At 44.1% G+C, this 22,813-nt stretch overlaps 2 protein-coding genes across 2 annotated transcripts in view; both read left to right on the top strand.

Annotated features, from left to right (window-relative positions):
- The first annotated feature begins 1,089 nt into the window (after positions 1-1,089).
- On the top strand, positions 1,090-4,057 carry diabloa (diablo, IAP-binding mitochondrial protein a). Its single transcript, XM_072691351.1, has 6 exons — positions 1,090-1,217; positions 1,972-2,101; positions 2,396-2,521; positions 2,653-2,763; positions 3,049-3,145; positions 3,242-4,057. Exons 1-6 carry the CDS (start codon positions 1,090-1,092, stop codon positions 3,445-3,447), a joined length of 798 nt encoding a protein of 265 aa, XP_072547452.1. The 3' UTR covers positions 3,448-4,057.
- A 2,518-nt stretch (positions 4,058-6,575) lies between these two features.
- nectin3a (nectin cell adhesion molecule 3a) overlaps positions 6,576-22,813 on the top strand; it is a 34,666-nt gene continuing 18,428 nt past the window's right edge. The window contains exon 1 of the mRNA XM_072691350.1: positions 6,576-6,699. Coding sequence (XP_072547451.1) covers positions 6,609-6,699 — 91 coding nt within the window. The 5' untranslated portion in view covers positions 6,576-6,608. The remainder of the gene's footprint in view (positions 6,700-22,813) is intronic.

Here is a 22,813-nt window from a genome sequence, read left to right as displayed (position 1 = left end):
TAAAACAGCTTAAATGAATGAATAAATCAATAAAATAAATAAATAAATGTACAGTTCCAAAAACTGAAATACCAGTAAATATCTTGAATTGACTCTTTTACTAGTAAATATGTAATTATAGATCAAATAGAATTCCATGCCATGTACACAAACTGTAAAATATGACTAATCAAAATGATAGTTAATTATAATTACATTTTAGTTTCAGAGTTTTTACTTGTAAACTAAATAGACTATCAGCTTGTATCATTGGCGGCATTTTAGCTAAAACTTAAAAAAAAAAAAAAAAGCTTAAATAAATGAATTAATAAATAAAATAAATGAACACTGGCAAAAACTGAAATACTAGTAAATATCTTGAATGGGGCATTTTATTAGTAAATATGTAATTATAGCTCAAATAGAAAAATAAGAATAACATAACTATAAAAATGTGACTAGGCTGGTATCACTGGAGGTATCTTAGGCTGGGTCACATTACAGTGGCCGTCTTGTTGGCCTCTGGGAGACAGGTCCTCTCCTCTACAGCTGGCCAAGTTCCCACAGTTAAAGGGTCTAAGTTACGTGCACGTAGGCTTGTCGTGTTCTGTTGTGGGTGCTGCTCATTGTCCGCTGTTCTGGCCTGTTGTTCGCCGGACAGACTGACAGGGGCCGGCGTGTTCGTCAGCCTTTGTCCCTCAGGTGTTTACTAAAAGGCTCAGCTCGTTAGGGGGCTTTGTGCTGACGCAGTGTGTGTGTGTGTGTGTGTGTGTGTGTGTGTGTTATGCGTCACAGCACGTCTCTCCTTGAACTTAAATCGACGAGTTTCTGATTACGCTTCGAGTACACTGGTCAATAAACCACCTGGACAGAGGTCAGCAGCGCCCCAGCGTATAAATACACGCCTGACAGCTAGTCCACTTCAGGCTCACTGAGAGCAAAGCAGCTTTCTGAGATTTTCAGCACTGCAGAGTAGCTAGAAGCTTAATATTTGAGTGACTTTACTTAAATATAAACCTTTTTAATTCAGCGAAAGTGATTTGGGATATAGGCGAGGATTTTTAGGCGAGAAAAGTAGTGCGTCGGTCAGTCAGGTCAGAGCACACAGCAATGCAGGCGTACAGACACTGCGGCCGGTGTGTGTCCAGGGGCCTTTTTCAGGGCCGGACCGACTTCCTTCACAGCGAAGCAAACATGGCTGCGATTCGCCGAGCTGCTGCATGCTTGAGTGTACTCAGGTAAACATGTCTACATATGCGTATTTATGCAGCGATTCGTAGATTTCATGCATTACGCGGAGGCGGACGTTGGCTTGTAGGCATGTGTTTTTTTGAGTCGGCGGAAAGGAGTCCGGCAAGACGCCAAATCTAGAGGCGTCCTGATGCAGATTCAAGCGCGGTCTCTGACTTGCAGGGCTGTTCGGCTCCGGCTCCGACTCTGATTCAAATGCTGAAATGATTCATTTGTTAACTCGTGCACTGTCTAGCAATGTTTCCCTGACTCCCAACACCCCTGATCCAGCTATTACTAACAAGCCCTTGCAGAGTTGCAGTCGGCGTGTGAAAGCAGGGAATCCACTAAACTGTATTTATTGGTGGCGATTTGAACACTACAGCATGATGCGCTAGGAATCGATTCTAAGAGTCGAGTCCACACATAAATTCTAAGAATCAAAACGGTAGACACAGTATTAGCTAGCTAATTATGTAGTGAGTATAGTGCTGTTTCCATCTTGCCGTGTTACATTAAGGCTTGGGGAGATTTAAAACGTATTTATTTGTCCTGGCAAGAGCATTTAGTCCTGTGCGAGTTGTAGACGTACACGCTTTCTAGACAGTGACCGCAAACTTGACCGTCTTTGAATGGGAACGAGTCGATTCGCGAGTCGATTCGCAGTTTGCAGTCGACTGAAACATATTCGCTACAGTTGATTTACTGATGAAGAACCGCCAAGCCTTAAGTCCTAAAAGTCTGGTTTTATTCTTTCTAAAGGGGAGCGACCACCGCGATCTGCAGCCAAAGGAAATCAGCCCGCCAGCTGCTGCGCACGCCCCCAGTCTCAGTGACAGATGCTGTGACGTTCAGCGTCGGGAGCGCGCTTTGCTCGGTTCCCTTTATAGAGGTAGGAGAACACTTATCTAATTTCATCTATTTTTGTCATTTTATTTCATTTATTTCTTTCTTTTAATGACTTTGATTTGAAAATGTTTGTTAAACATAATTTACATAATTAAAAAAATAATATTCGAAACAAATTTTATGCTTAATTGTGGCCAAAGCTAGTTCTCAACACAAGCTCATATGTAGTTTTGTAAGCAAAAATTATTTTATAAATTATTTATATGCTATATGCTAGCCCCAAGCTCAAACAGCATTAATGTGGCATAAACTGAAAACACTTTTTTCTTTCTTCCAGCAGGTGGAAAATCTCTCTCACGAATCGCTTATTCGCCGGGCCTCCTGCCTGGTCACAGACAGCGCCAACACCTACCTTTCCCAGACCACTCTGGCCCTTGTGGATGCCCTTACGCTCTATACGAAGGTATGTAGCTACTTTTCATTGGTGCTGTTGAGTTTAAAAACCTACTGAAGTTTAGGAAGTGCTGTGCTGTGATGATTGGTTAAAAAAATGAGCAAATTAGACTCATGCTTTGTGTCTGTCTCTTTTCTCAGGGCCTGCACACCCTCATTGCTCTTCAGAAGCGTTATTTGAACTCGATAGGAAAACTCACCCCTGCTGAGGAGGACAGCATTTGGCAAGTGATCATTGGCCAGCGAGTGGAGGTAATGTCGGTTTTGCGGTGTACAGTTTACTGTCCTATCCGCACCTCGAACACACCCATTCCAAAGTCCTGTGCATTTCTGATATGTTGACTTTAATTTGAGTTGTAAGATGTACTACTTAAGCTGTGTTTAAGAGCAGAGAAAGCACTAGAACTAATTCCATAGGCAAAATAGGAGAAAAAATGACTGCCATCCACCAAAAAGTCACACATAAATAGTTCTATTGCATCTATATCAGTGATGGACCTTATTGAGTTACATGACCTGTCCTTTTTTTTTCACCAGGTTAGCGACAGGCTGGATGAGTGCAAGCGCTTTGAGTCGAACTGGATGAATGCCATCAGCATCTGTGAGCTGTCCGCAGAGGCGGCCTACAATTCCGGTATGTATTCGTTAAGCTGCACACAGTCATATGCATCTAGTGGACAAAGCCTGTCCAATCCCAGCTTCCGCTAACTGACGGCTCTTTCTGTCAAAGGGGCAGAACACGCGTCCGTTGCGCTGAAGACCAGCCTAGAAGTGGCGCAGTCGAAAGTCGAGGAGATGAGGAAACTGCAAGCAGCAGCGGAGAAGAGTCTGGCCGAGACCAAAGCCGAGGAGATCCAGAGAATGGCGGAGTATGCTTCCAGCATCAACCTGCATGACCTGGAGGACATTCCCGAGGCCTACCTCCGCGAGGACTGAGGAAACGGACAATAACTTGAAAAAAGAAAAAGACTTCTCCAGAAGAACCTGATGACCTATTTAACTGAATGCTCATGCCTTGCAGCACAGCGCTGGGCGTGTAGCATGACCGAGGAAACCAACGAGTTTGGTCCATGCCAGTTTAAATGTATTACAAGCTAGAATGAAGGATGTCTTTTATGGTTTATTATAAGCTAGATCTAAGAAGGAGGAATCAGTCTGTGCTGTAAGGCAGTTTGATTATGGTCCTGGAGAAATAATGTGTTGTGCTGAGTTAGCGTTCTAATTAAGCCAAAAAAAGTGTTTAAAAAGGCACAACACACACAAACCTTCTGCTTACTGTTAGGCTGTGTGTGTGTGTGTGTGTGTACTGCCTGTGCTCTGCAAAAGAAAAGGAAAGATACATTGAATAGAAACAGACACTAAAGACTAAGGATACTCTGAAAATCTAATGAATCCCATTGTTTATGTTTGGTGTATTTGATCTAACTGATCTACCCGCACAGTCCTTTGTCCCGTTCCCGTGCACATAGGTGTTCCCAGATAATTCACCAATGGAAATGTGTTATTATAACTTTTATTTACTAAATAAAACCTATTTTTCTACTTATTTTCTCTCCACCGCGCCTCTCTAAGTCACTAGAGCTTCATTACTGACCCATCAGTAAAAGACTACTTACAGAGCTGGAGCTTGAAGCCTCTGTTTTTCTAACGTGCCTGGAAAAGTGAGTTCATTGTTTTGGAGAGAAGTAAACGGCAAGTCAAGATGCACGACGTAATGGTTATTTTCTTTTATGATTATGGTTACATTAAGTGTAATGCCAAGATTTGTATTTACCCCATGTTGGTAAAGAGAACCTAATTTAAGGTTGAACATCTGGATTAGTAATGAACGTCTGTGGCCGCTCATGGAAATGATGTGTCCGCTTATAGCTAGGAAAACAGCGCTTGCTATATTTTGCCGCACTGGACAGACGTTCCCTGCCATAGTGTTATTCTTGGCGTTGGAGTTTGGGTTATGGGGGAGCAGTTACATTGTAGTTTGGTGCTAGCCAAAGAGAACACACAGTCAAACGTCTTGAGGACATGCTGGATTTGCTGAGAAGGCCTGTGTTTTCTCAATGGAAACTTTGAGACCAAAACAACGACAACTGAAGACATTTTATTAGAAACACCTGTGCTAGCAGGGTTGGGAGGGTTACAGATTACTGATTAACTGTTCAAAGCTGTAATAGTAACAATCCAATTGATGACTATATTTGTATTTATTTTATATATTTATGAATTCATTTATTTATTTATCCCTCCCCAATCCTTAATTAACCTACCCACTCCCTCACTAGGACTCCCCCTATCACTTGCACTAGTTGGCCACCGCTCTCAGAGGAAAGCACCGGATGCCCAGCTCTCATATCAACAGACGCCTGTGCCTGCCAGCATCACCATGGGAGTAATGGGGAGGGGAGAGCATGGCCTAAAAGAGCATGGCCAGTTGTGCTCTCCCCGGCTCCAGCTACTGATGGCAAAGCAGCATGACCCCGGATTCTAACCCGCAATCCCCGGGGCCATATTGTCAGCGGCTTTGTCTGCTGCTGTTGTAGTTTTTGTTGTTGTTTATTTATTTATGATTATAATTTATTATATCATACCTTTTTTTCCTCCCAGTTTGGTACTGCCAATTCTCCCAACAGTAGGAGGGTAAGAACTTAACACAAGCCTCCTCCAGTACTTGTGAAGCTGAACACTGCCTCATTTCTGACCGCTACCGATGCAGCAGTGCTGGGCAGCCGACACGCTCTGAGGAAAGCGCCGGGTCACCAGCTCCATCGCACCAGCCAAGCGATGCCTGTGCAGGCCAACAGCGCTGAAAAGCGGTGAGGGAAGAGAATGCCCCATCTACCCACACGGAGAGGGAACGGTCAATTGTGCTCTCTTGGACTCTGGGTGCCGATGGCAAAGCGGCATGGCTCAGGATTCAAACTCATGACCCCCAGGCCATAGTGTTTACTTGTCTGTAAACAACAACAACAGCAGACGTTTGTTTAACATCTTAATGGACTTTACTTCATTTTAAATGTACTGCTTTTATTCAGCACAAAAATGCAAGAGATAAAATAAATAATCAAATAAGAATTGAGATCTATCAAGGTCATTTCTATTAACAAAGCGTCCCTGTCTGCAGAACTGCCGCTAACTGGACGCTGTTGTTTTTGTCTTTATTGCATTATTTTAAGTAGCTCTTGGGACTGTTGTGTTGAATCAGCAGTTTTATAATATATTTAATCCATCTCACTTAACTTTTTTTTTTTTTTACCCCCATTCTGATAGTGAAGGGAAACATAACCATGAAGCTGCTGGCCGACATCTGCATTCAACCCTAATAAAACTGGCTGGTTGTCTGACGGCCTGATGGCTAGTCGTCGAGTCGTCCACCAGGTGGCGATCTCCTACCATTTTTTTGTTCTATTACTCATTCACAAGCTTGTGAGATCATCCGTCCGAAGATCATCTATTAACTATTAATCATCTGTTTTTATATATATGTATTTATAAATATTTAATCTCATAAATAAATAAATATATATATATATATTTTTTTTTTTACTGATTTTTTTTATATTATTACTCCAGTACTCCAGTTTGGCAACCTAATAAACAAAGGAACTTTTAGACCCCTAAAAGTAATCGAAAAGAGCTGCAATAAAAGTGATTGATTTGAGCAAATGGCACCTTTCAGCTGCACATTTGTCACCCTTTATAGGCATGAATAAAACCTAGGCGTAGTGAAATGTGTGCCTCTCGTGGCGCGTGGCTGTTTGTTTTATACATAATAAAAGGGAGGGGAATTAAATATATATATATAAAAAAATAAATAAATAAATAAAAATAAAAAATATATATATTAGTATAATTATAGTAATTATAGTAACAAATGTTAGTAGCTTGCTCATTACGACTTACGTTGTTGTGCAGTCTAATCTAAAAATAGATACCGTCATTTAAATGGTTTATTTTTATTTTGGTCAGCAGGGGGCGGGGTTCCGGAGCGCACGCCCCGCCCACAACACGCGCGGCACCGCCCCTCTCGCCGGATCGGTGTGTGGCTCCGTGACTCCGTGTGTCCCAACAACCCAGCGCTGCAGAGTCGGCGTTCAGAAATCATGGCAAAGGGACGCGGCTTTCCCCTGGGAAATACTCCACTATCCACGGCCCTGTCGCTGCAGGTCGCTCTGCTGTTACTCGTCTTTACGGGTAGGCTGTTGTTTCGGCTGTTTCTCCGGGAGGCTGCGGTCACTGACTCTCTCTCTCTCTCTCTAACTTGCATGAACTTAGCTGGCAAGTTTGCGGGCGTCACCTAACGGGAACGGGACAGCGGCTCCGGTTATGCCGTTTGCAGCGTTTGTTGGTCAGGATTTTTTAGAGGAGATTATAGGAGGATGAGTGGATGTCTGTCCTGAGCTGGTAAAACTAGCTGCACTGTGCCGCACTGTTCACACTGTTTAGCCCGTTTTACGTGAGCTAGCTTGGCCAGCACTGACGCTTACAGCGCTGCGAAGGCGAGCGTGCAGGTAGCCAGCTAGCCACTCTGCCCCATAAAAGCCAGGGAATTCTAGCTAACTTGCTAAGCCAGACAACTTTTAAGAGGGTAAATATGCTTGTTTGATGCCCCACTCGTAAATATCCCAGAAACTAAGCTTTTTTTTTTTTAGCTGGTAATGGTTAAAAGAGATGCCTGGAAGAGAGGATGAAAAAAGGTAAACACAGCATGGACCCTCACTTTTACCTGCCCTAACTCGAGGCCCAAAGCAAAAGGTTGGCCAGCAGGAGCTAAAAAAGTAGATTATATGTAGATACTGAATGAATAAACTTAGGAGGATGTAAAATGTCCTAAGCCCTAAGTTCAGTGAAAATGCTGCAGCTGAGGAGGGAGGCTGGGTCAGTTGACCTGTTTGGGGCTCTTCTGGTAGTCTAGCCTGTGTGCAGAACTTGCTGAAGCCCAACTTCTGCGTAATATCGGAGTAAAATAAATGGTTATGATATAAATAAAGTCACTTAAAGTGTCACTTAACGCTCAGTTCTGGAGTAGTCCGGTCGTCTTAACCTTCTGGCCTAAAATGCATGATGGAGAGATTGCTCCGGGGCAGAAATAGTCCCCTTGCTTGTCCCAGATCAGTACTGTTTTGAGTTGGGTCTAGAGCATCACTGTTATAACACTGTAATAACACTGACGTATCAATACTTCCACTTGATTGAGTTGGAAGATCTCTGCGTACCTCTGCCTTCAGTCTTTAGTCTTTTCTAGGTCTCGGGTCCTGGGTCCTGGGTCCAGTAACTTGATGGGCTGAAGCAACTTCGGGTGAGGTGACCGAAGGCCCCCCCCCGGGACCGACTCAGGCCCTGTGCAACTCAGCTGGTTCCATTAATCAAGGGCTTCGGGAACGTGTGGATATTAGAGACAGGTGTGGCAGGCCTGTGTGAGCACTGCTGCTCAAGACGAACCTTGCCCACTCATCCTACCGTAAAATTTTAGTGGCCAGTAAATAGAGACGTCATTGGCCAGTTTAGTAGTTTATACGCTGTGATGGGAACTGGTATGTCCCACACGGAAGACGTTAAGAGCCTCAGACATAGATTAAGTTTTAGTGCAGGTTAAGGCTTAATCTGGGTCTGGTGGACTGGCCTTATATGTGTGTTTATAGGCATGTTTAATCCACAAGGCCTGGAGATCGGTACCCGTGATAAAGAAAGGATTTACACATATATATGGCATTTCTGGACACTGGAAACATCATTAATACGGAATAAAGTAGACACCTAATTAACCTACCAGGTATGTCTGAGCATGAAAATCAGCACCAAGCAGTGCTGGAAATCAAGACCTCTGCTGTAGTCCAAGGCCTGATACCTTGCTGCCAACACACCTGATGCAGATAGCGAACCAGCGCACCCCGCATCCTGCGATGACCCAGGTTTGACCAGAGCAGGAAAAAAGGGGGTTTCTCAATCAGTGTTTCCTGGACCAGAGGAAATAAACAATCCCGCCTGACCTAGCAACTGACCTCCTTGATCATTCGGATCATTCCCAGTTCCCATTAGCCTACTCCACTCAGTTTTGGAGAGCGCCAATGCTACGCACAGTATGAAATACTCACTCCGGAGTGCAAGTGGGTTGTTGCGTATTGTCATTGTGGCTGTTTGTAATAACAGTGCCTGTAGGTGATCGTTAAAGCTCCTGGGTAGGAGACGTAGGCTAATGCTGAGTGTCCAGTAGTGCCATTTATTCGCCTGGTGCAGCTCACCATCAGCACCATCAGTCATTATATGATTATAGGTTTTCATTTCATTTTCATATTCCATGTGCTCCCCACAAGGTAAGTCAGTCTTACCTTGTTTTTGCAACTCGCCCTGTTGCATCACCCACACCACCCCACCCACCCATCTTTGTACTTCATTTTAATCTCACTTAGGCTGTGGAGCAGGCCGAAATCTGCCAATCCAGTTAAAAGGCTCTTTTGAAGGAGAGCCATCAGCAAATGACTCTTTAGGCTTTATTGTGGGCTGAGGCGGAAAACACTGGGGCACAAGGCCCGACCACAGAAGCACTTTGCTGTGTTTTGTGTCTCTTCTCTGGCAGATGCGACACTCAGAAGGACTGTGACTGTTCGAGCAGCCCATTAGAGAATGTAATGCGGTGACCTCGACTGCTGGCAATGAGGCGCCCGGCTGTGGTGGACACTGCTATGTCCGGGATTAAAGAGGCAAGGCTCTGATTCAGCGTCTCGGCGGTTGTGTTTTGATGTCCTGTATTGATTTTGTTGTCGAGGGTTGTGGGAATTAGGAGTCTTTTAAGATGAAGAGAAGAAATTGGGCTAGCTACCAATGCTAAAGCTATGTTTTGATGAATAATTAGATTTATTGGTTCTTCAGAATAATTGCTATGGTGTTTTTAGAGGTTTGCTAGGTTGTAGCTACATTATCCCATGTGATTGATACCGTGCTGATAGGTGGTTGAGATGGTATCCCAGGGGGTTCCCAGGTTTGGTCTGTAGGATCTCCTAATATGAACAAAGGGAAAGTGTGAACTTCAAAGTGACCTGACAAAGCTAGCTAACAATGCTAAAGCTAGGTTTTGATTAATAATGAGGTTTATAATTAACCATTGATACTGTGTTTCGTCATTGGTTGCTCAAAATAATTGGTATGGTGTTCCTAGACGTTTCTACGTTATCATGCTACATGTGATACATGATACAGTGCTGCTTGGTGGTTGAGGTGGTATCCCAGGGGGTTGCAGTGGATTTGCTAGGTGCTTGCCAGGTTGTTGTTAGATTACAATAGATGTTGCAAGGGGTTGCAGAGGTATCCCGAGTGGTCGACTTGTTTATGAGATCTAGAAACAACAGATTAAGCGAATTATTTTTTTCTTTTTTTGATCAGCCTTGTGGAGTAGCCTGCTTACCCCTTCCTATTTACGCTGTCTTTCTAATGAAGCATGTCCGGTCAGTGTTATATTTTAAGCACTGACCGTCCATGATGCACTCAGAAAAGCATATTGTGACATGTTGGCATGTAATTTAGCAAGTTAATGATTCATATTCTGATATTAAATTAGCGCTATCGGCACAAGACTAATTAATTAGCACATGCCTACAAATAACAAATAATTAAACTCTTGGTGTGACGTGCTTAAAGATTTGGTTGCTTTATTTATTTATTTATTTATTTGATATAATGTAATACTTTCAGTGATTAGTAAGAGGATTGTTTGCAGTATCAGCATCGCTGTAAAGATTAGCAATAAAATAGCATTTTTTATTGGTATGCTTTTTTAAACCCCTTAACGCAGAAAGGCTTATCCTCTCAGTAACTACAGGGACTTCTGTACGAACTGGTGGGGCTATTCTTTAGTAATAGAGGCTAATAACACTGTAATAACACTTTGCGAAGTGCAGCTCACGCTCGCTTGGCTGAGGCAGGGAAGGGAAACTCAAGAAATTTGGGCTGGAGTTCTGGGGGGGACTTGGAGCTGCATAATTTGGTGTCAGTGTGTGCAGTAATGGAGGAGGAGGAGGAGTTTGGGCGTAGTTATTATATAACTAAAACATAACATTTTTGGCCCAGGCTTTTTAAAGAGAGGGGGGGTCTTTTTAATGCTATTTAATTGAATTTGAAACCTGGTCCGTCTGTCACTTTCTTTTCATTTCCTCTACAGCATGGCCTGGAATCTGTTACCCATGCGAGATGAACGTTGAGCTGTAGAATTGAGCTGCAGTGCAGTGAGATCTCCATAACGTCATACTTATCTCATCACATTCGTTAAAATAGACCACCCAGCACATTTTAGGACCTTGCAGACTCCGAATCTCCCTGCATGAAATCAGGGAAATCAGAGGTTTCCAGTGCGACACCTTTTCTGGGACAAGCTAAAGATGATTTCCTCTTGGGATTCAGCGATGCACTCACACTGTTCTTGCGGCGCCCTTCACCCATTGCATCGCCTGAGCCTTAGAACAAAGAGTGCATTTGTTTGTGGTGCACGTCCGTTCGCTCTTTGTCGCTGTGTGTCCCTGTGGAAGTTTTTAACGAGAGGTTGCTGTGCTGGAACACAACACACAGGCTTTTTAGTTGAAGTGGTCATCTACAGTAGGGCTGCCCGTTACTTTGCTCCGGAAGAGTAAAGAGGCACAGTGTCACTTTCTCTTTTATGAAAAACTCTGGTATCAGTGTTGAAATCTGATACCGACACTGAAGTCTTGAGTATTGGCCTGTAATGATATCGATATTACAGTCTTAAGTAGCAGCCAGTATTGATACTGATATTGAAATAATGCATATTATTAGCCAGAATTGTTATTGATATTTAAATCCTGAGTATCATCCGATACTGATATTCAAATTCTGAGTATTGACCTAAATTGATCGCGATATTGAAATCATGAGTAACGGTTGATACTGATACTGAAAACTTGAATATCAGCCAAAGTTCACAGTGATATTGGAATCTTGAGTATTGGTATCAACCAATGCCGCATTAAAATCTACAGCATCGGCCGATACTGAAATTGAAGTCTACAGGCAATTTCAGTATCGGCCAATACTACATTGAAATCATGAGTATCGGCCGATACTAATACCGATATTGAAGTCTTGAGTATCGGCCAATATTGATACTGATCCTGAAATCTTACTGATATTGTTAGTGATATTAAAATCCTGAGTATTGGTAGTGAATATTGGAACTGTGAGTAACGATCGATACTGATAATAAAATCTTGAATATCAGCCATAATTGATAGCAGTATTGGAATTGTGAGTATGGGTCAATACTTGAATATCAGCCATATCAGAATCTTGAGAATTGGTTGATAACACTGACTTATTACAAGATTGTAGACACCTGTGATGCTAATTAGTGGACACACCTTGATTTAACATGTCCCTCTGGTCACATTATTTTCAGGGGTACCATTATTTTTGTCCAGGCCTGTTTAATGAGTTTAATTTTTTTAATAATTCTGTTGAAGCATGGTTCAAAATCAGTATCTGATTTTCATTTGTTAATTATTATAGACTTTTTATTGACTTTTGTCAGATTCAAGTTATTTCTGTGACCATTGTGGGTTTTTCTTTCATTAACCGAGGGGTACCAACAATTTTGTCCACGTGTGTATTTAAATCATCCGATACTGATACTCAAATATCAGATATTCAAATTCTGAGTATTGACCTAAATTGATCGCGATATTGGAATCATGAATAACGGTCGATACTGATATTGAAATTGTGAATATCAGCCAAAATTGACATTGGAATCTTGAGTATTGTTATCGTCCGATACTGAAATTGAAGTCTACAGCCAATTTGAGTATCGGCCAATACTGCACTGAAATCTTGAGTATCAACTGATACCAATACCGATATTGAAGTCTTGAGTATCGGCCAATATTGATACTGATCCTGAAATCTTACTGATATTGTTAGTGATATTAAAATCCTGAATATTGGTAGTGAATATTGGAATTGTGAGTAACGATTGATACTGATAATACTGATACTAATAAACTTGAGTATTGGTCAATACTTGAATATCAGCCATATCACAATCTTGAGTATTGGTCGATACGGATATTGAAATCTTGAGTATTGACCAAAATTGATATTGATAGTAATATTAAAATTGATACATAGAAATCTTAAGTATTGGATGATAGTTATACTATTAGTAAAACTTTATGTATTAGTCAATATCAGCAATGATCCTGAAATTTTGAGTATCGGCTGACGCTGATAACGATGTTAGTTGTTTGAAAAGAGCTATTTTTCATTGACACGTGTAAAATGAACATCAGAAACCACCTAAAAGGATTGTGCTCAAACTAGGACACACTACTACCCTGATGTCATACTTTCAGCATGACATCACACAAAAGCTATTCTGGATATCGAAGCCCATTCAATACTCACGGCTCTCTCTAGCTGTAATATCAGCACTGCAACAGGGGGGCAGTATCACGATCCCAAATAATAGCCAATGTATTGTGCCTCGCCCACAGCGGATCAGAAAACTGCTGTTCCCCCACGTAATTATCTTCTATTTCAAACATTGCCATGAGCTTTTATGGACCCTACTGCTGTGTGGCAACCACAAAGGCATGGCTAAAGCAGCAGGGGCTGTAGGAGTAGGCTCATTTCGACCTCTCGGCTCAGATAATTCAGCACGCTTGGCCGCGTCTCGATGAGGATTTCCTGCCGCACTGGGTGAACGCAGCCCGACGGGAGCGAGAAAGACAACGGCTGCGACCCAACGCACTCATGATACCTAAAGCGAAACCTAACTCAACACGGCGGAATTCAGGCCGCCCTCAAAATCATAGCCTGGCGCGCTAAATCTCTTTTTTTCGTCTTTTAAAGCCAAGCAAACAAACAGTGGAACATTGAAGTCATGAAAACAGTCCTCCGTTTCTCCAGCCTTCTTCACAAGAATGGCCCGCTGTGGTGTCGTGGGAAGAAAAATGTTTGGAAAGGCCAGGCAGTCCATTAGCTTAATGTTCCACATGCTCAGGCCTTAAGTATGAAGGTTTAAGCCTTAGGGAGCAAATAACTATGAGTGCAGATCGTGTGCAGGTTTTGGGAGCGTTGCTGGGCTTGTGTGTTTTGGGGGGTGGTGGGGGTGGGGTGGTGTTGTCTTCCTGCAATGATGTTTGTCCATTTTGTGTCTTTAGACAATGTATAGCTTTGGCATGTCAACAAACCCGTGGGGAAAGCTGCAAAGCAAGCCTTCAAGGTGGGTGGCGCTGTGTGTCAATACTGATTAGTGCACTAGTCTGCCATTCGGAGGAACGAGGCCGATTTGGGGGGTGGGGGGGTTGGAGGGTGTGTTGGGAAAGTCAACGCCCTGTGACCAAGAGAATGCCTGTAGTGTGCCATGTTGACCAAACCGCTGCATTTCCTAGCCTCTGCAATTTGCTGGCTCTGTGACACATTGTTTTCTTTGGTTTGTCCTTTGTTGGCAGCCCTCCCGCCTCTTGAAAGCCTCTCCAACACCAGGGTAACACCTTACTGTGTCTCGGTTAAGAGCAGCAGCCTGCCGTCCCGCTCGTTTTTGAGGACACGGATAGTTGCGTAACAAAAAACATGTTGCTTAAAACTGAAATTAGAAGATTTCTTTAATGCGTTAAGTTGTATTAAGCGTCTAGGGGGAGGAACAGTATGACCATGTTTATCATTTTGCAATAAATTAATTTCATTTTGTTTTGTTTTTTACAGCATTTGGGACAGTTTACCATAGATGGGATTAAACCTAACCATGTCCCCCTGGAAAACCATCCTATAAACATCGTTACATATCATATATCCTGTGAATGTCTTGACGTGTCTTGTGGTAATATATATTGTGCCATATTTCCTACCCATGTATTCAAAAATGGTTCAATTGTGGGTTTATTTTTCTCAGCATTCATTTTTTTGGGGTTTAAATTCATAAATATGACGACACAGCACTTTGCATACACTCACAGCCGCCTTTAAGGTGTGTTTGGGGTCACTGTCCTGTTGCTACACCCAAAATTGTCCACGTTTCCACCGTTTCTGTTATCTTATTATGCTTCGAGGTTCTGCTGAAGAAGTCGGAGGTAGTCTTGGATCTTCATCGTTCCATCCAGTTCGTTCAACAAACCAGCTGCACTAGTTCCACTGGCAGTGAAACAGTCCAGGGTTACAGTTTGGGTCTTCTTCCAGACTTCGGCAAAGTGGCTACATCCCACCCCCCCACCCCCCCAATCATTTGAACCGATGATCTTGGAATCTACAGGTGTTTCGACTCCTGTAAAAATCCACTATTGTCCATCTCAGATCTGCTCAGAGTTTACAGCTCGCTGGACTTTGTACCCATTGTACCCATGGTGTGTTGGTCAAGCCAATAAGTGCTGCCAGCTGTAGTCCATCATGATCACTCACAGGAAGTTAAGAGACCTCGGTCATGGCAAGTTGAAAGGACTAAACTTCTGACCAGGACTGCAAACAGTGTTAAAGTTGTAAAATCTACCCTGGACGCCCCAAAATTTTGAATATTGGCCCTAAGCCAACGCATAGCCAGAAGTTAGCATGGCCCTGCTAGCTGCTATGCTGGCTTTTGTACCCTGCTGTTTTTTTCTATTCAACGTTCGTCCCATTAGGATTTTTTTCCCAAGCTATTCCTTGTACTTTGACCCCTGGTAATGAGCTCCCAAATTAACTACTGCTCACTGACAGCAGGATGAATGGCACCAGCATGGGAGAATCAACCAGCGGCCCACCCGTCTTTTGTCCGCCTCGAACCCTTTCTTCTTTCCTTTGGACCGCTTGCGCAGATGAGGTCAAATGGTGTCCCGGTGGTTACGGTTAAGTGATTTAATGGTGTGTTTTGCAGGCTAAGTTGTGTTCAATCAACCAGGCTGAGGACTTCCATTGTGCTGCAGTTTGTGGCCCGAGTGGGCTGTAAGCCGCCTGATACCTTCTTCACTAACGCCGCCGATGTTTTCCTTTAAATAATGACCTTTACAATGGGAGGAAAAGCTCACGGGGAGGGGAGAAAGGGCAGGCACTTGAGGAGTGGGAAGTAAAGCTCTGCAATAAAACCATGAAATTTTACATCCTGATTGAGTTCAGGGCAGCGAGAGGCCCCCCGTTCGAATTGCACGCCACTAAACAACACTAGGAAGTAACAGTTAAGTAACTTAAGGCCCAGCCTTATGTGGTCGTGCCCCCAAACAGCTCGCTGGGTACCACCCTGTTATAAGCATAACTGGGCTGGTTTGGATTATCGATTATTCCAACAGTTCGAGACCGCCTGTGGTGTTTTTCTGAATGCTAAGCCTATATTAGGTTTTGCTCTTCGTATCTGCTGTAGCTTGCCAGTTATTAAAGACAGCCACATGGCCATGCACATATAATGTACCATTAAGCCCTTTTGGTTCGTTTTACATCCCAGCACTGAGCGCAAGGCTGGCCTAAGTGATGGCCAAGCTGCATCATCATTGATCCTATCTGTGCAGCACAGGCTAATAACGGTATCAGCAGCTGCGGCATCAATTCCAACCTGCCTCCAATTCCAAGTCACCCTCTGTAGACCTGAGTGTCATTCATCAGCAATATAGAAGGGAACACAGGGTGAAGGTGAGGCAGTTTGTCTTAACAGCACACCTTCCATTAACCCAAGACTCCTCTAGAGAAATGGAGAAATGGAAATCGGGGGAATCGCACCCATTTTTCCATAATTCCTGTGCTGTTCAACAGTTAGGGTAATGGTGTGGTCCAGGGAACTAAGGCCACTATGATCCAAGGTCAAGGTTATGCTGCTTGCCATCAGCAGCCGGAGTCAAAGAGAGCACAATCTGCCTTGGTCTCTTTCTCAGGGGTAGGTTAATGGCATTGTGGGTCAGCTCAGGCGCCTGTTAGCTGTTGTATCGGTGCCGGGAAGCCGCATTGGCTACATAGCAATGCTGCATCAGTTGGAAAAGAGGTGATTGCTGGCTTTCACATGTGTGGGAGGACACTAGATGCTAGTCTCCAGCCTACTAGTGTAGGGGGAGCTCACATGAACAGGGCTTGGGTAACTGGCCTTCCAAATTGTGTAAAATTAGAAATGAAAATAATTAAAATAAATAAATAAATGAGATGATTCCACGTCCTGATGCCCCGGACATTGTTTGACAGTAGATTTGCGGTCAGCTTTTGGCCTAAAATGTAGTTTTTAAGGGGTCAAAGTGTCGTGAGGCAGAAAAGTCACCAAAATAAATGTGTATTATTTTGAATAATTTTAAGTTTAGCACTATTTTACCATCGTCAACATTACATGTAAGACTCCCGTGTAGGTTTACTGGTAGGTTTGGATAGATTAAGCTGGGTACATAGGTTTGTCCTGCCTCCTATCCTCTACAATGAACCATTTCACACCAAACCCCACCCAGAATGACGTTAAGTATTTCTCAACCATTGAGAGAACATTTGGACAGTCCGCGGAATTCCCCTTGTAAAGACACACAGTGTTTGGAGACATTTGGTGTGCATTAACTGAAATCTGTGTATGTTTACTCTTGCCGACGGTTCTTAATAGACTGCAGAAGAGCTCAAAGCCATTTTCTTGGCTAAATCCAAAATATATGAGTGTTTTTGATTCCGTCGCTTAAAAGCATTGATGAATGAAGGATGATGGGAACATTTCGAAATGTTTTTATTTGCATTGCTAACTACTGCTGTTTGCAGCCAGCAATACAAGGAGGGCACCTCGCGTGCTTTGTTTTATTTGGATCAACTCCCAGCAGATTTCTCCATCACCAAATTTGGATCTCTAGGAAGCCTGGTGAGAGTGGATGTTCATGTGCTCTGAATCGCTGATTTCCAATCACTTTACCATGGTTAGGCAGCTCAATAAGGCAGGGTCAATCATTAAAGGGATGGTTCACTGAGCACATCTTTCATGCAGTCAAGCAGCCAAGACATGCCTAGTGTCCAAATTTTCCAGGCTAATTTATTAAAAGATTTTTGGTGACATTGGCTTTTAATATTAGATACATTAGCCTTGCAGCTGCAGGGGGAAAACAAATAAGCAAACGTTGGACACAAAACATGTCTTGGCCGTTCAACTACATTGTTCAAATTTGGTTTTACAGCTGGCACAGGTATGGAAGCATACGGTCATACAGGTCTACCAACAGTGGCAAAAATCTCAGTCTACAGGACATTCTCCTTAGAATTGAGCAGAAGTGAGCAAAGGATCCTTGCGTGCCACTCTGCTCCATATTTTGGTGGTATGCAGATGGTATGGCTTTCAGAAATTGTTGGGAAAGACCTGCACTGACTTCTAGAAACAGTTATTGCCTGGAAACTAAGCCATTTTTAGTCCGTTTTATCTTTCGGCCATAGTTTTGAGGAGAATTACCTGTAGACTTTTTTTTTTTTGCCACTGCTGGTAGACCCTTATGACCGTAAGCTTTCATACACCTTCTACACCAGCTACTTTCTTCACACTGTGGTCTTTGGCACGCCGAAATGCAGTCACTGCTTTCAGCCAAACATTGACACATTTTTTTAATGCATCCAACAAGAAATTCTACCCAACAAGAAACCCTGTCCCACCACACAGGATATAGCCCAATCATCCTTGTGCAACCCAATCTGCAAAGGCCTGAAGTTTCTACTACCTTCAACATGCAAGGATACTTATTTTTTTTATCCAGGGAGCTTATAAACCATGGGTTGTTTGTATCGGCAGATATTCAGATATTGATAGATCAATAGAAAAAAAGGGCCTTAATATTTTATAGAGTATTTAGCTTAGCAACATGAGCAGGCCTGGAAGTTTCAAATATTAATATACATCTGAAATAAATGTGAAATCATAATTGGGATATGGAAAAGAGATTCCACCGTTATTGTCTTGCCAAGCAGTGGGGTGAACATTAAGGATCCTGATCAATACAATATTAGCATGTAGCGTAGGATATCTTGAGCGAAGAATTGTTTCATGCTGGAAATCAGATATTCAGCCCCTAGCCGTGTGTCCACTACGTGACCAGATCTGTCCAGGCCACTGTCTTGCCAGGTCTTGGTGGTTTTCAGTCATCTCTCCCAAGGCTTTGGCAGGGCTTGAAACATTGTTGTCCTCCTTCTCAACCAAACTTAACCCCCCATTCCCAAAACAAGGGGCTCTTTTTCTTTTTCCATCCATGTTCCCCCCTCATAGTGATCAGATATGGAGGTCCTGGGGGACAGCAGAAAAAAGAAAAAACTGGTAGATGTAGTTAAGATGTCTCAGGGCATGGTTAGGTCAGGAGCAGTTCACTCTGGGGCATTTGGACAGTGAAATGAGCGCTGGAATGCGTAATGGCCAGCTCAGGTTTACAGTGGGAGCCTGTGAACAGCTTGTTGTAGTTAGCTGTGTCAGAAGGAGGGGAAGGAGAAAACCCAGCGCTGGCCCTCTCGTCTTCAAAGAGCCAGCGTATCTGTATCATTAATTTGTTCCTGCATTGTTTCCTTTCATTCCTCCTTCCTTTCCACTCGTCGGAGCCTTTCACTTTGCTGATCTTTTGATTTACACTCCATTACCTTCCCTAGATATCGAAAAAGGCAGTTGCACGTAACCGCCCGCTTCCTGTTGACAGATCCCCAGGCTTATTTGTGGAGCCAGCCTCGCTCGCAACAGATCCTGCGCTCCATTTTTGTGGCTCCCCCCCCAAGGCAGGTTACGCTCGATGCGATAGGCGATCTCTCTGTTTACAGTAGGGCTCGTACAGTACGGACAGGCTACAAGCATTGCGATAATCTTGCTGCGTTTTTGGGACCCTTTTACTTTTCTGAGATTACAGTAAAATTGCGCTGCCCGAGTTTACAGCTGCCCAAAGCCACCTACATAAAAGCAAAGGTCGCAAGTAATGGATAACAGCTACTCTTAGGCACTCTGGACCTGTCGAATTTAACCCACGGTTCACATGCATGCGTAAGGAGGCGCCATTATTGATGCATTGGTCATTGAGCGCAGTGGGTAATATCAAGGTCAGCAAGAAACTGTTGAGGTTATGCCTATTTGTCAGTGGGTGATGCAAGTATTGTGACAGGCCTAGCCATGAAGAGTTTATGGGGTAAGTTAAAGCAACTGTATGTAGATCGTTTAGCTTGTAATAGAAAGACTAGCGGCCCCATTAGCTCATAAGGACTCGCAATCAGCATTTATGGTGAATATTGACAGCGAATATCAACAGCGAATTACACTTAGCCAACAGTGGAGGGAGAGCCCAGGAGCACCAGGGACGTCTTACATACGGCTGCTTTAATCGGACATGTCAGAGCTCTTTGCACCCCTTTCTGTCACAATGAGGCACGTTTCCTTGTTTATTTTTTTTCCTTGTTCATCAATGCAAAGGGCATTCTATTTGCGATGCGTGGCTCTCCGTGGTTAAAGCAAATGATATACGAATGCCAATTTACCGCTCTGGCGTGCGTACAGGGCACCCAAGGCAGACGCCATCTGTCCTGCACTGCGGAAACAGGAGAACCGGCTGTACCTTGCTCCTGCACACTTGATCCGACAGGGAAAAAAAAACAAGAAAAAAAAAAAAAAAAAAAAAAAAACCACCGGGCCTGACCCACCCGCCTTAGAGCCTCAGCGGGGGGCTCAACACAGGTAGGCCATGTGGCAAATGCCACAGAGAAGGCAGGGAGAAGCGCACAGGCATCCTTGGCTGGACAAACCGTCCGAGCATGCCAAGCATTTCGACAGGCTGGCGTTCATAGTTTGCATGAGGTGTTATTGCAGCCGGCATCGCGCGGGTGTCATCCGCCTGCCAGCATTAATCTTTGTCCTTGGTGAAGAGAAGGAGCTTGCACTGTGCTTGTTTGGATGGGGGGGGGGGGGTAGTGTGATGTGTTGGGAAGAGGACAGGTGACAGCTGCTCCTACCACTCAGACAGTCATATAGCTAAAGACCAAGGAGTTGTAGTTAGGGCCTGAAACCTAGCACCAACTATAGGACTGTGGATTGTACAATTATACCATCTTCTAAATCAAATTTTAGAAAACCTGTCAAACCATAAAAACACACCACTATATGTATAAATATGTATCTGAGTGGGCTTTTTATCCAATCAGAACAGGGGAGATCTGAAGACCTGCACTAGTAACTATAGGGCTGTCTGTTGGCAAGAACGTGGCGATACCATGCGGATTACAGTACAGGGGTTTCGAACTATTTCAAAGTACTGCGATATATATATATATATATATATAGCAATACTGTTACCAAGGTGATATATTACAATTTTTATTTTTTTTATCAAATTCTAGGAACGGACATAGGTGCAGTCACTGTGATCAGGATGAGGATCGCTGGTTCGAATCCCATTTGTGCTGCTAGCCCTCGGCAGCCAGGGCCTCGAGAGAGAGAGAGAGAGAGAGCACAACTGGCCTCGCTCTCTCTAGGGTGGGTAGATGGCACTCTCTCTCTCCCCTCATCCCCACACTAGTGCGGCACTGGCCGGCACTGGCATCTGCAAGCCGGGGATGCTGTGCTTCCCTCCAGGCGCTTTGGTTGCCTGGTGATGTCGCAAAAAAAGGTGTGATTGGCCTGACACATGCGTTGTTGGTCTCGCCCTCACTAGTGCCGGGTGGGATCACAACTCCAGTATGACTCCAGCTCCACCCCACTAGCTAACAAGACGCCTGTGCCGGCCAACATCGCTCAGACCACCCATCTACCCACCCGGAGAGAGCATGGCCAGTTGCCCAAACTCACTGGCCTGCATTACAAGGTCCACCCAACCTGATTCACTTCTCCTGAGGAAAGGAGGGACGTTTCTCGGCTCCTTCCCCCGATTAAACGACAGGTCTAGGGTTGACTGCTCTTGGTGAACCCTGTTCTAATCTGTTTCCTCACTGGAATACGCTGTTCCGATTGTGCCCCGAACGGAGCGTGAAGGGAAACACGCTCTGTCTGGCACACACCCTTCCTTGAGTATGTGTGTATGTGTGTTTTTCTTTCGTGCAATTACAGAGTGGGTAGGGGAACGGGGGACAGGGAGAGCCTGGGAGGCCATATATTTGAGATATAATAGCCGAGCCGAGCACGACATGCCTCCTCTGCACACCGTCGGCTTCGTCTGTCTCAGTCCAGCTCTGGCTGCTGAGCTGTCGAAGTCGAATCGTAGAGTTGAAACTAAAGGAATTACAGGTTCATTTACAGGGACAGAAATGGCCATGAAAGCGACGCACCCTCACGCGACCAGACCCCTTTCGGAATTCTGCCAGTTGCGGGTCTTAATGACTCACTGCAGCGATTTATATTTGGACTGCATGGTTTTGCTGCTGAAGTGGCTTTTGTACAGCTCTCAAAACTATAGCCTGTAATTTTTTTTTTCTTCCATATTTCAGCTTAGCATGCTTCCAGCCTGGCGGTGTTTACTATGGAAGGCTCTGGCTTTCATTAGGACTGCTAGACACTGGATGCTAAAGAAAAAAAAAATGTAAAAATGAATTAAAACACATTCAGGAGACAAGAGATATCTCTGTGTTTATTCGCATTTGATCTACAAGGCCGTCCCCCTGCTTTGCATCTGATCTAGCATCTGATCTATCCGCTCCTATGTGTCTGATCATCCACCTTTCTTCAATTACCAGACGGCGTTCCAGACAGTCACGCTGACAACGTTTTCCGAAATGATCTCCAGCGTCCTCAAATAAACGCAGCGCGAAGACTAGAGGCACCTATTAACCGCGAGGGGAGCGGTATCCGAGTGTTTAATCCCGTTCCAGAAGTTTTTATGAGGCAAGGTGCTCAGACGGAGAGCAGGGAGGACAGTCAGCGCGTCCCGTGGCGAAGCAGAAGGGGAGCGTGTGTGGTGCTCATTAAGAGTGTGTGGCACAGGATGCCTGCTGCCGTACACTGGGAAGGCCTCGTGTGTGAGGCCTAATTACAGCCAGCCAATGCAGGAACGCTTACTGTACAGTGGTGTTCAGCTGCTTAGCCCTTCACCGGCTTCCTGGAGCTAAACTTAATCAGATCTTAAACTCTTAAAGCCAAGACAGGCTAGATCCGTACCTAGAGGCCTTTAAAGAGGCCTTGGAGTACGGCTTGGCTTGACCCACTATTCTTTAAGATGTGTGGAAGGTAATTAGGTCAGCTGAAGTCACTTTTAAATTTGGTGATCATAGGGTTGTGTGTTCGATGCCCATGTCTGCTTAGCGCGGTCACTGTTGTTCCTATAGACAAGGCCCTCAACCCTGGCTAACCTTGCACTCTGACCCCAGCCTTTCAAGCTTTATTGTATGCTAGCCACAGACCAAGACAGCAGTTTCTTTAATGTTATTTAATTATTACGTTCCACCTTAAATGATG

Source organism: Salminus brasiliensis, chromosome 11, assembly GCF_030463535.1.
Source record: "Salminus brasiliensis chromosome 11, fSalBra1.hap2, whole genome shotgun sequence".
NCBI lineage: Eukaryota > Metazoa > Chordata > Actinopteri > Characiformes > Bryconidae > Salminus > Salminus brasiliensis.
This window is presented reverse-complemented; position numbering and strand designations above follow the sequence as displayed.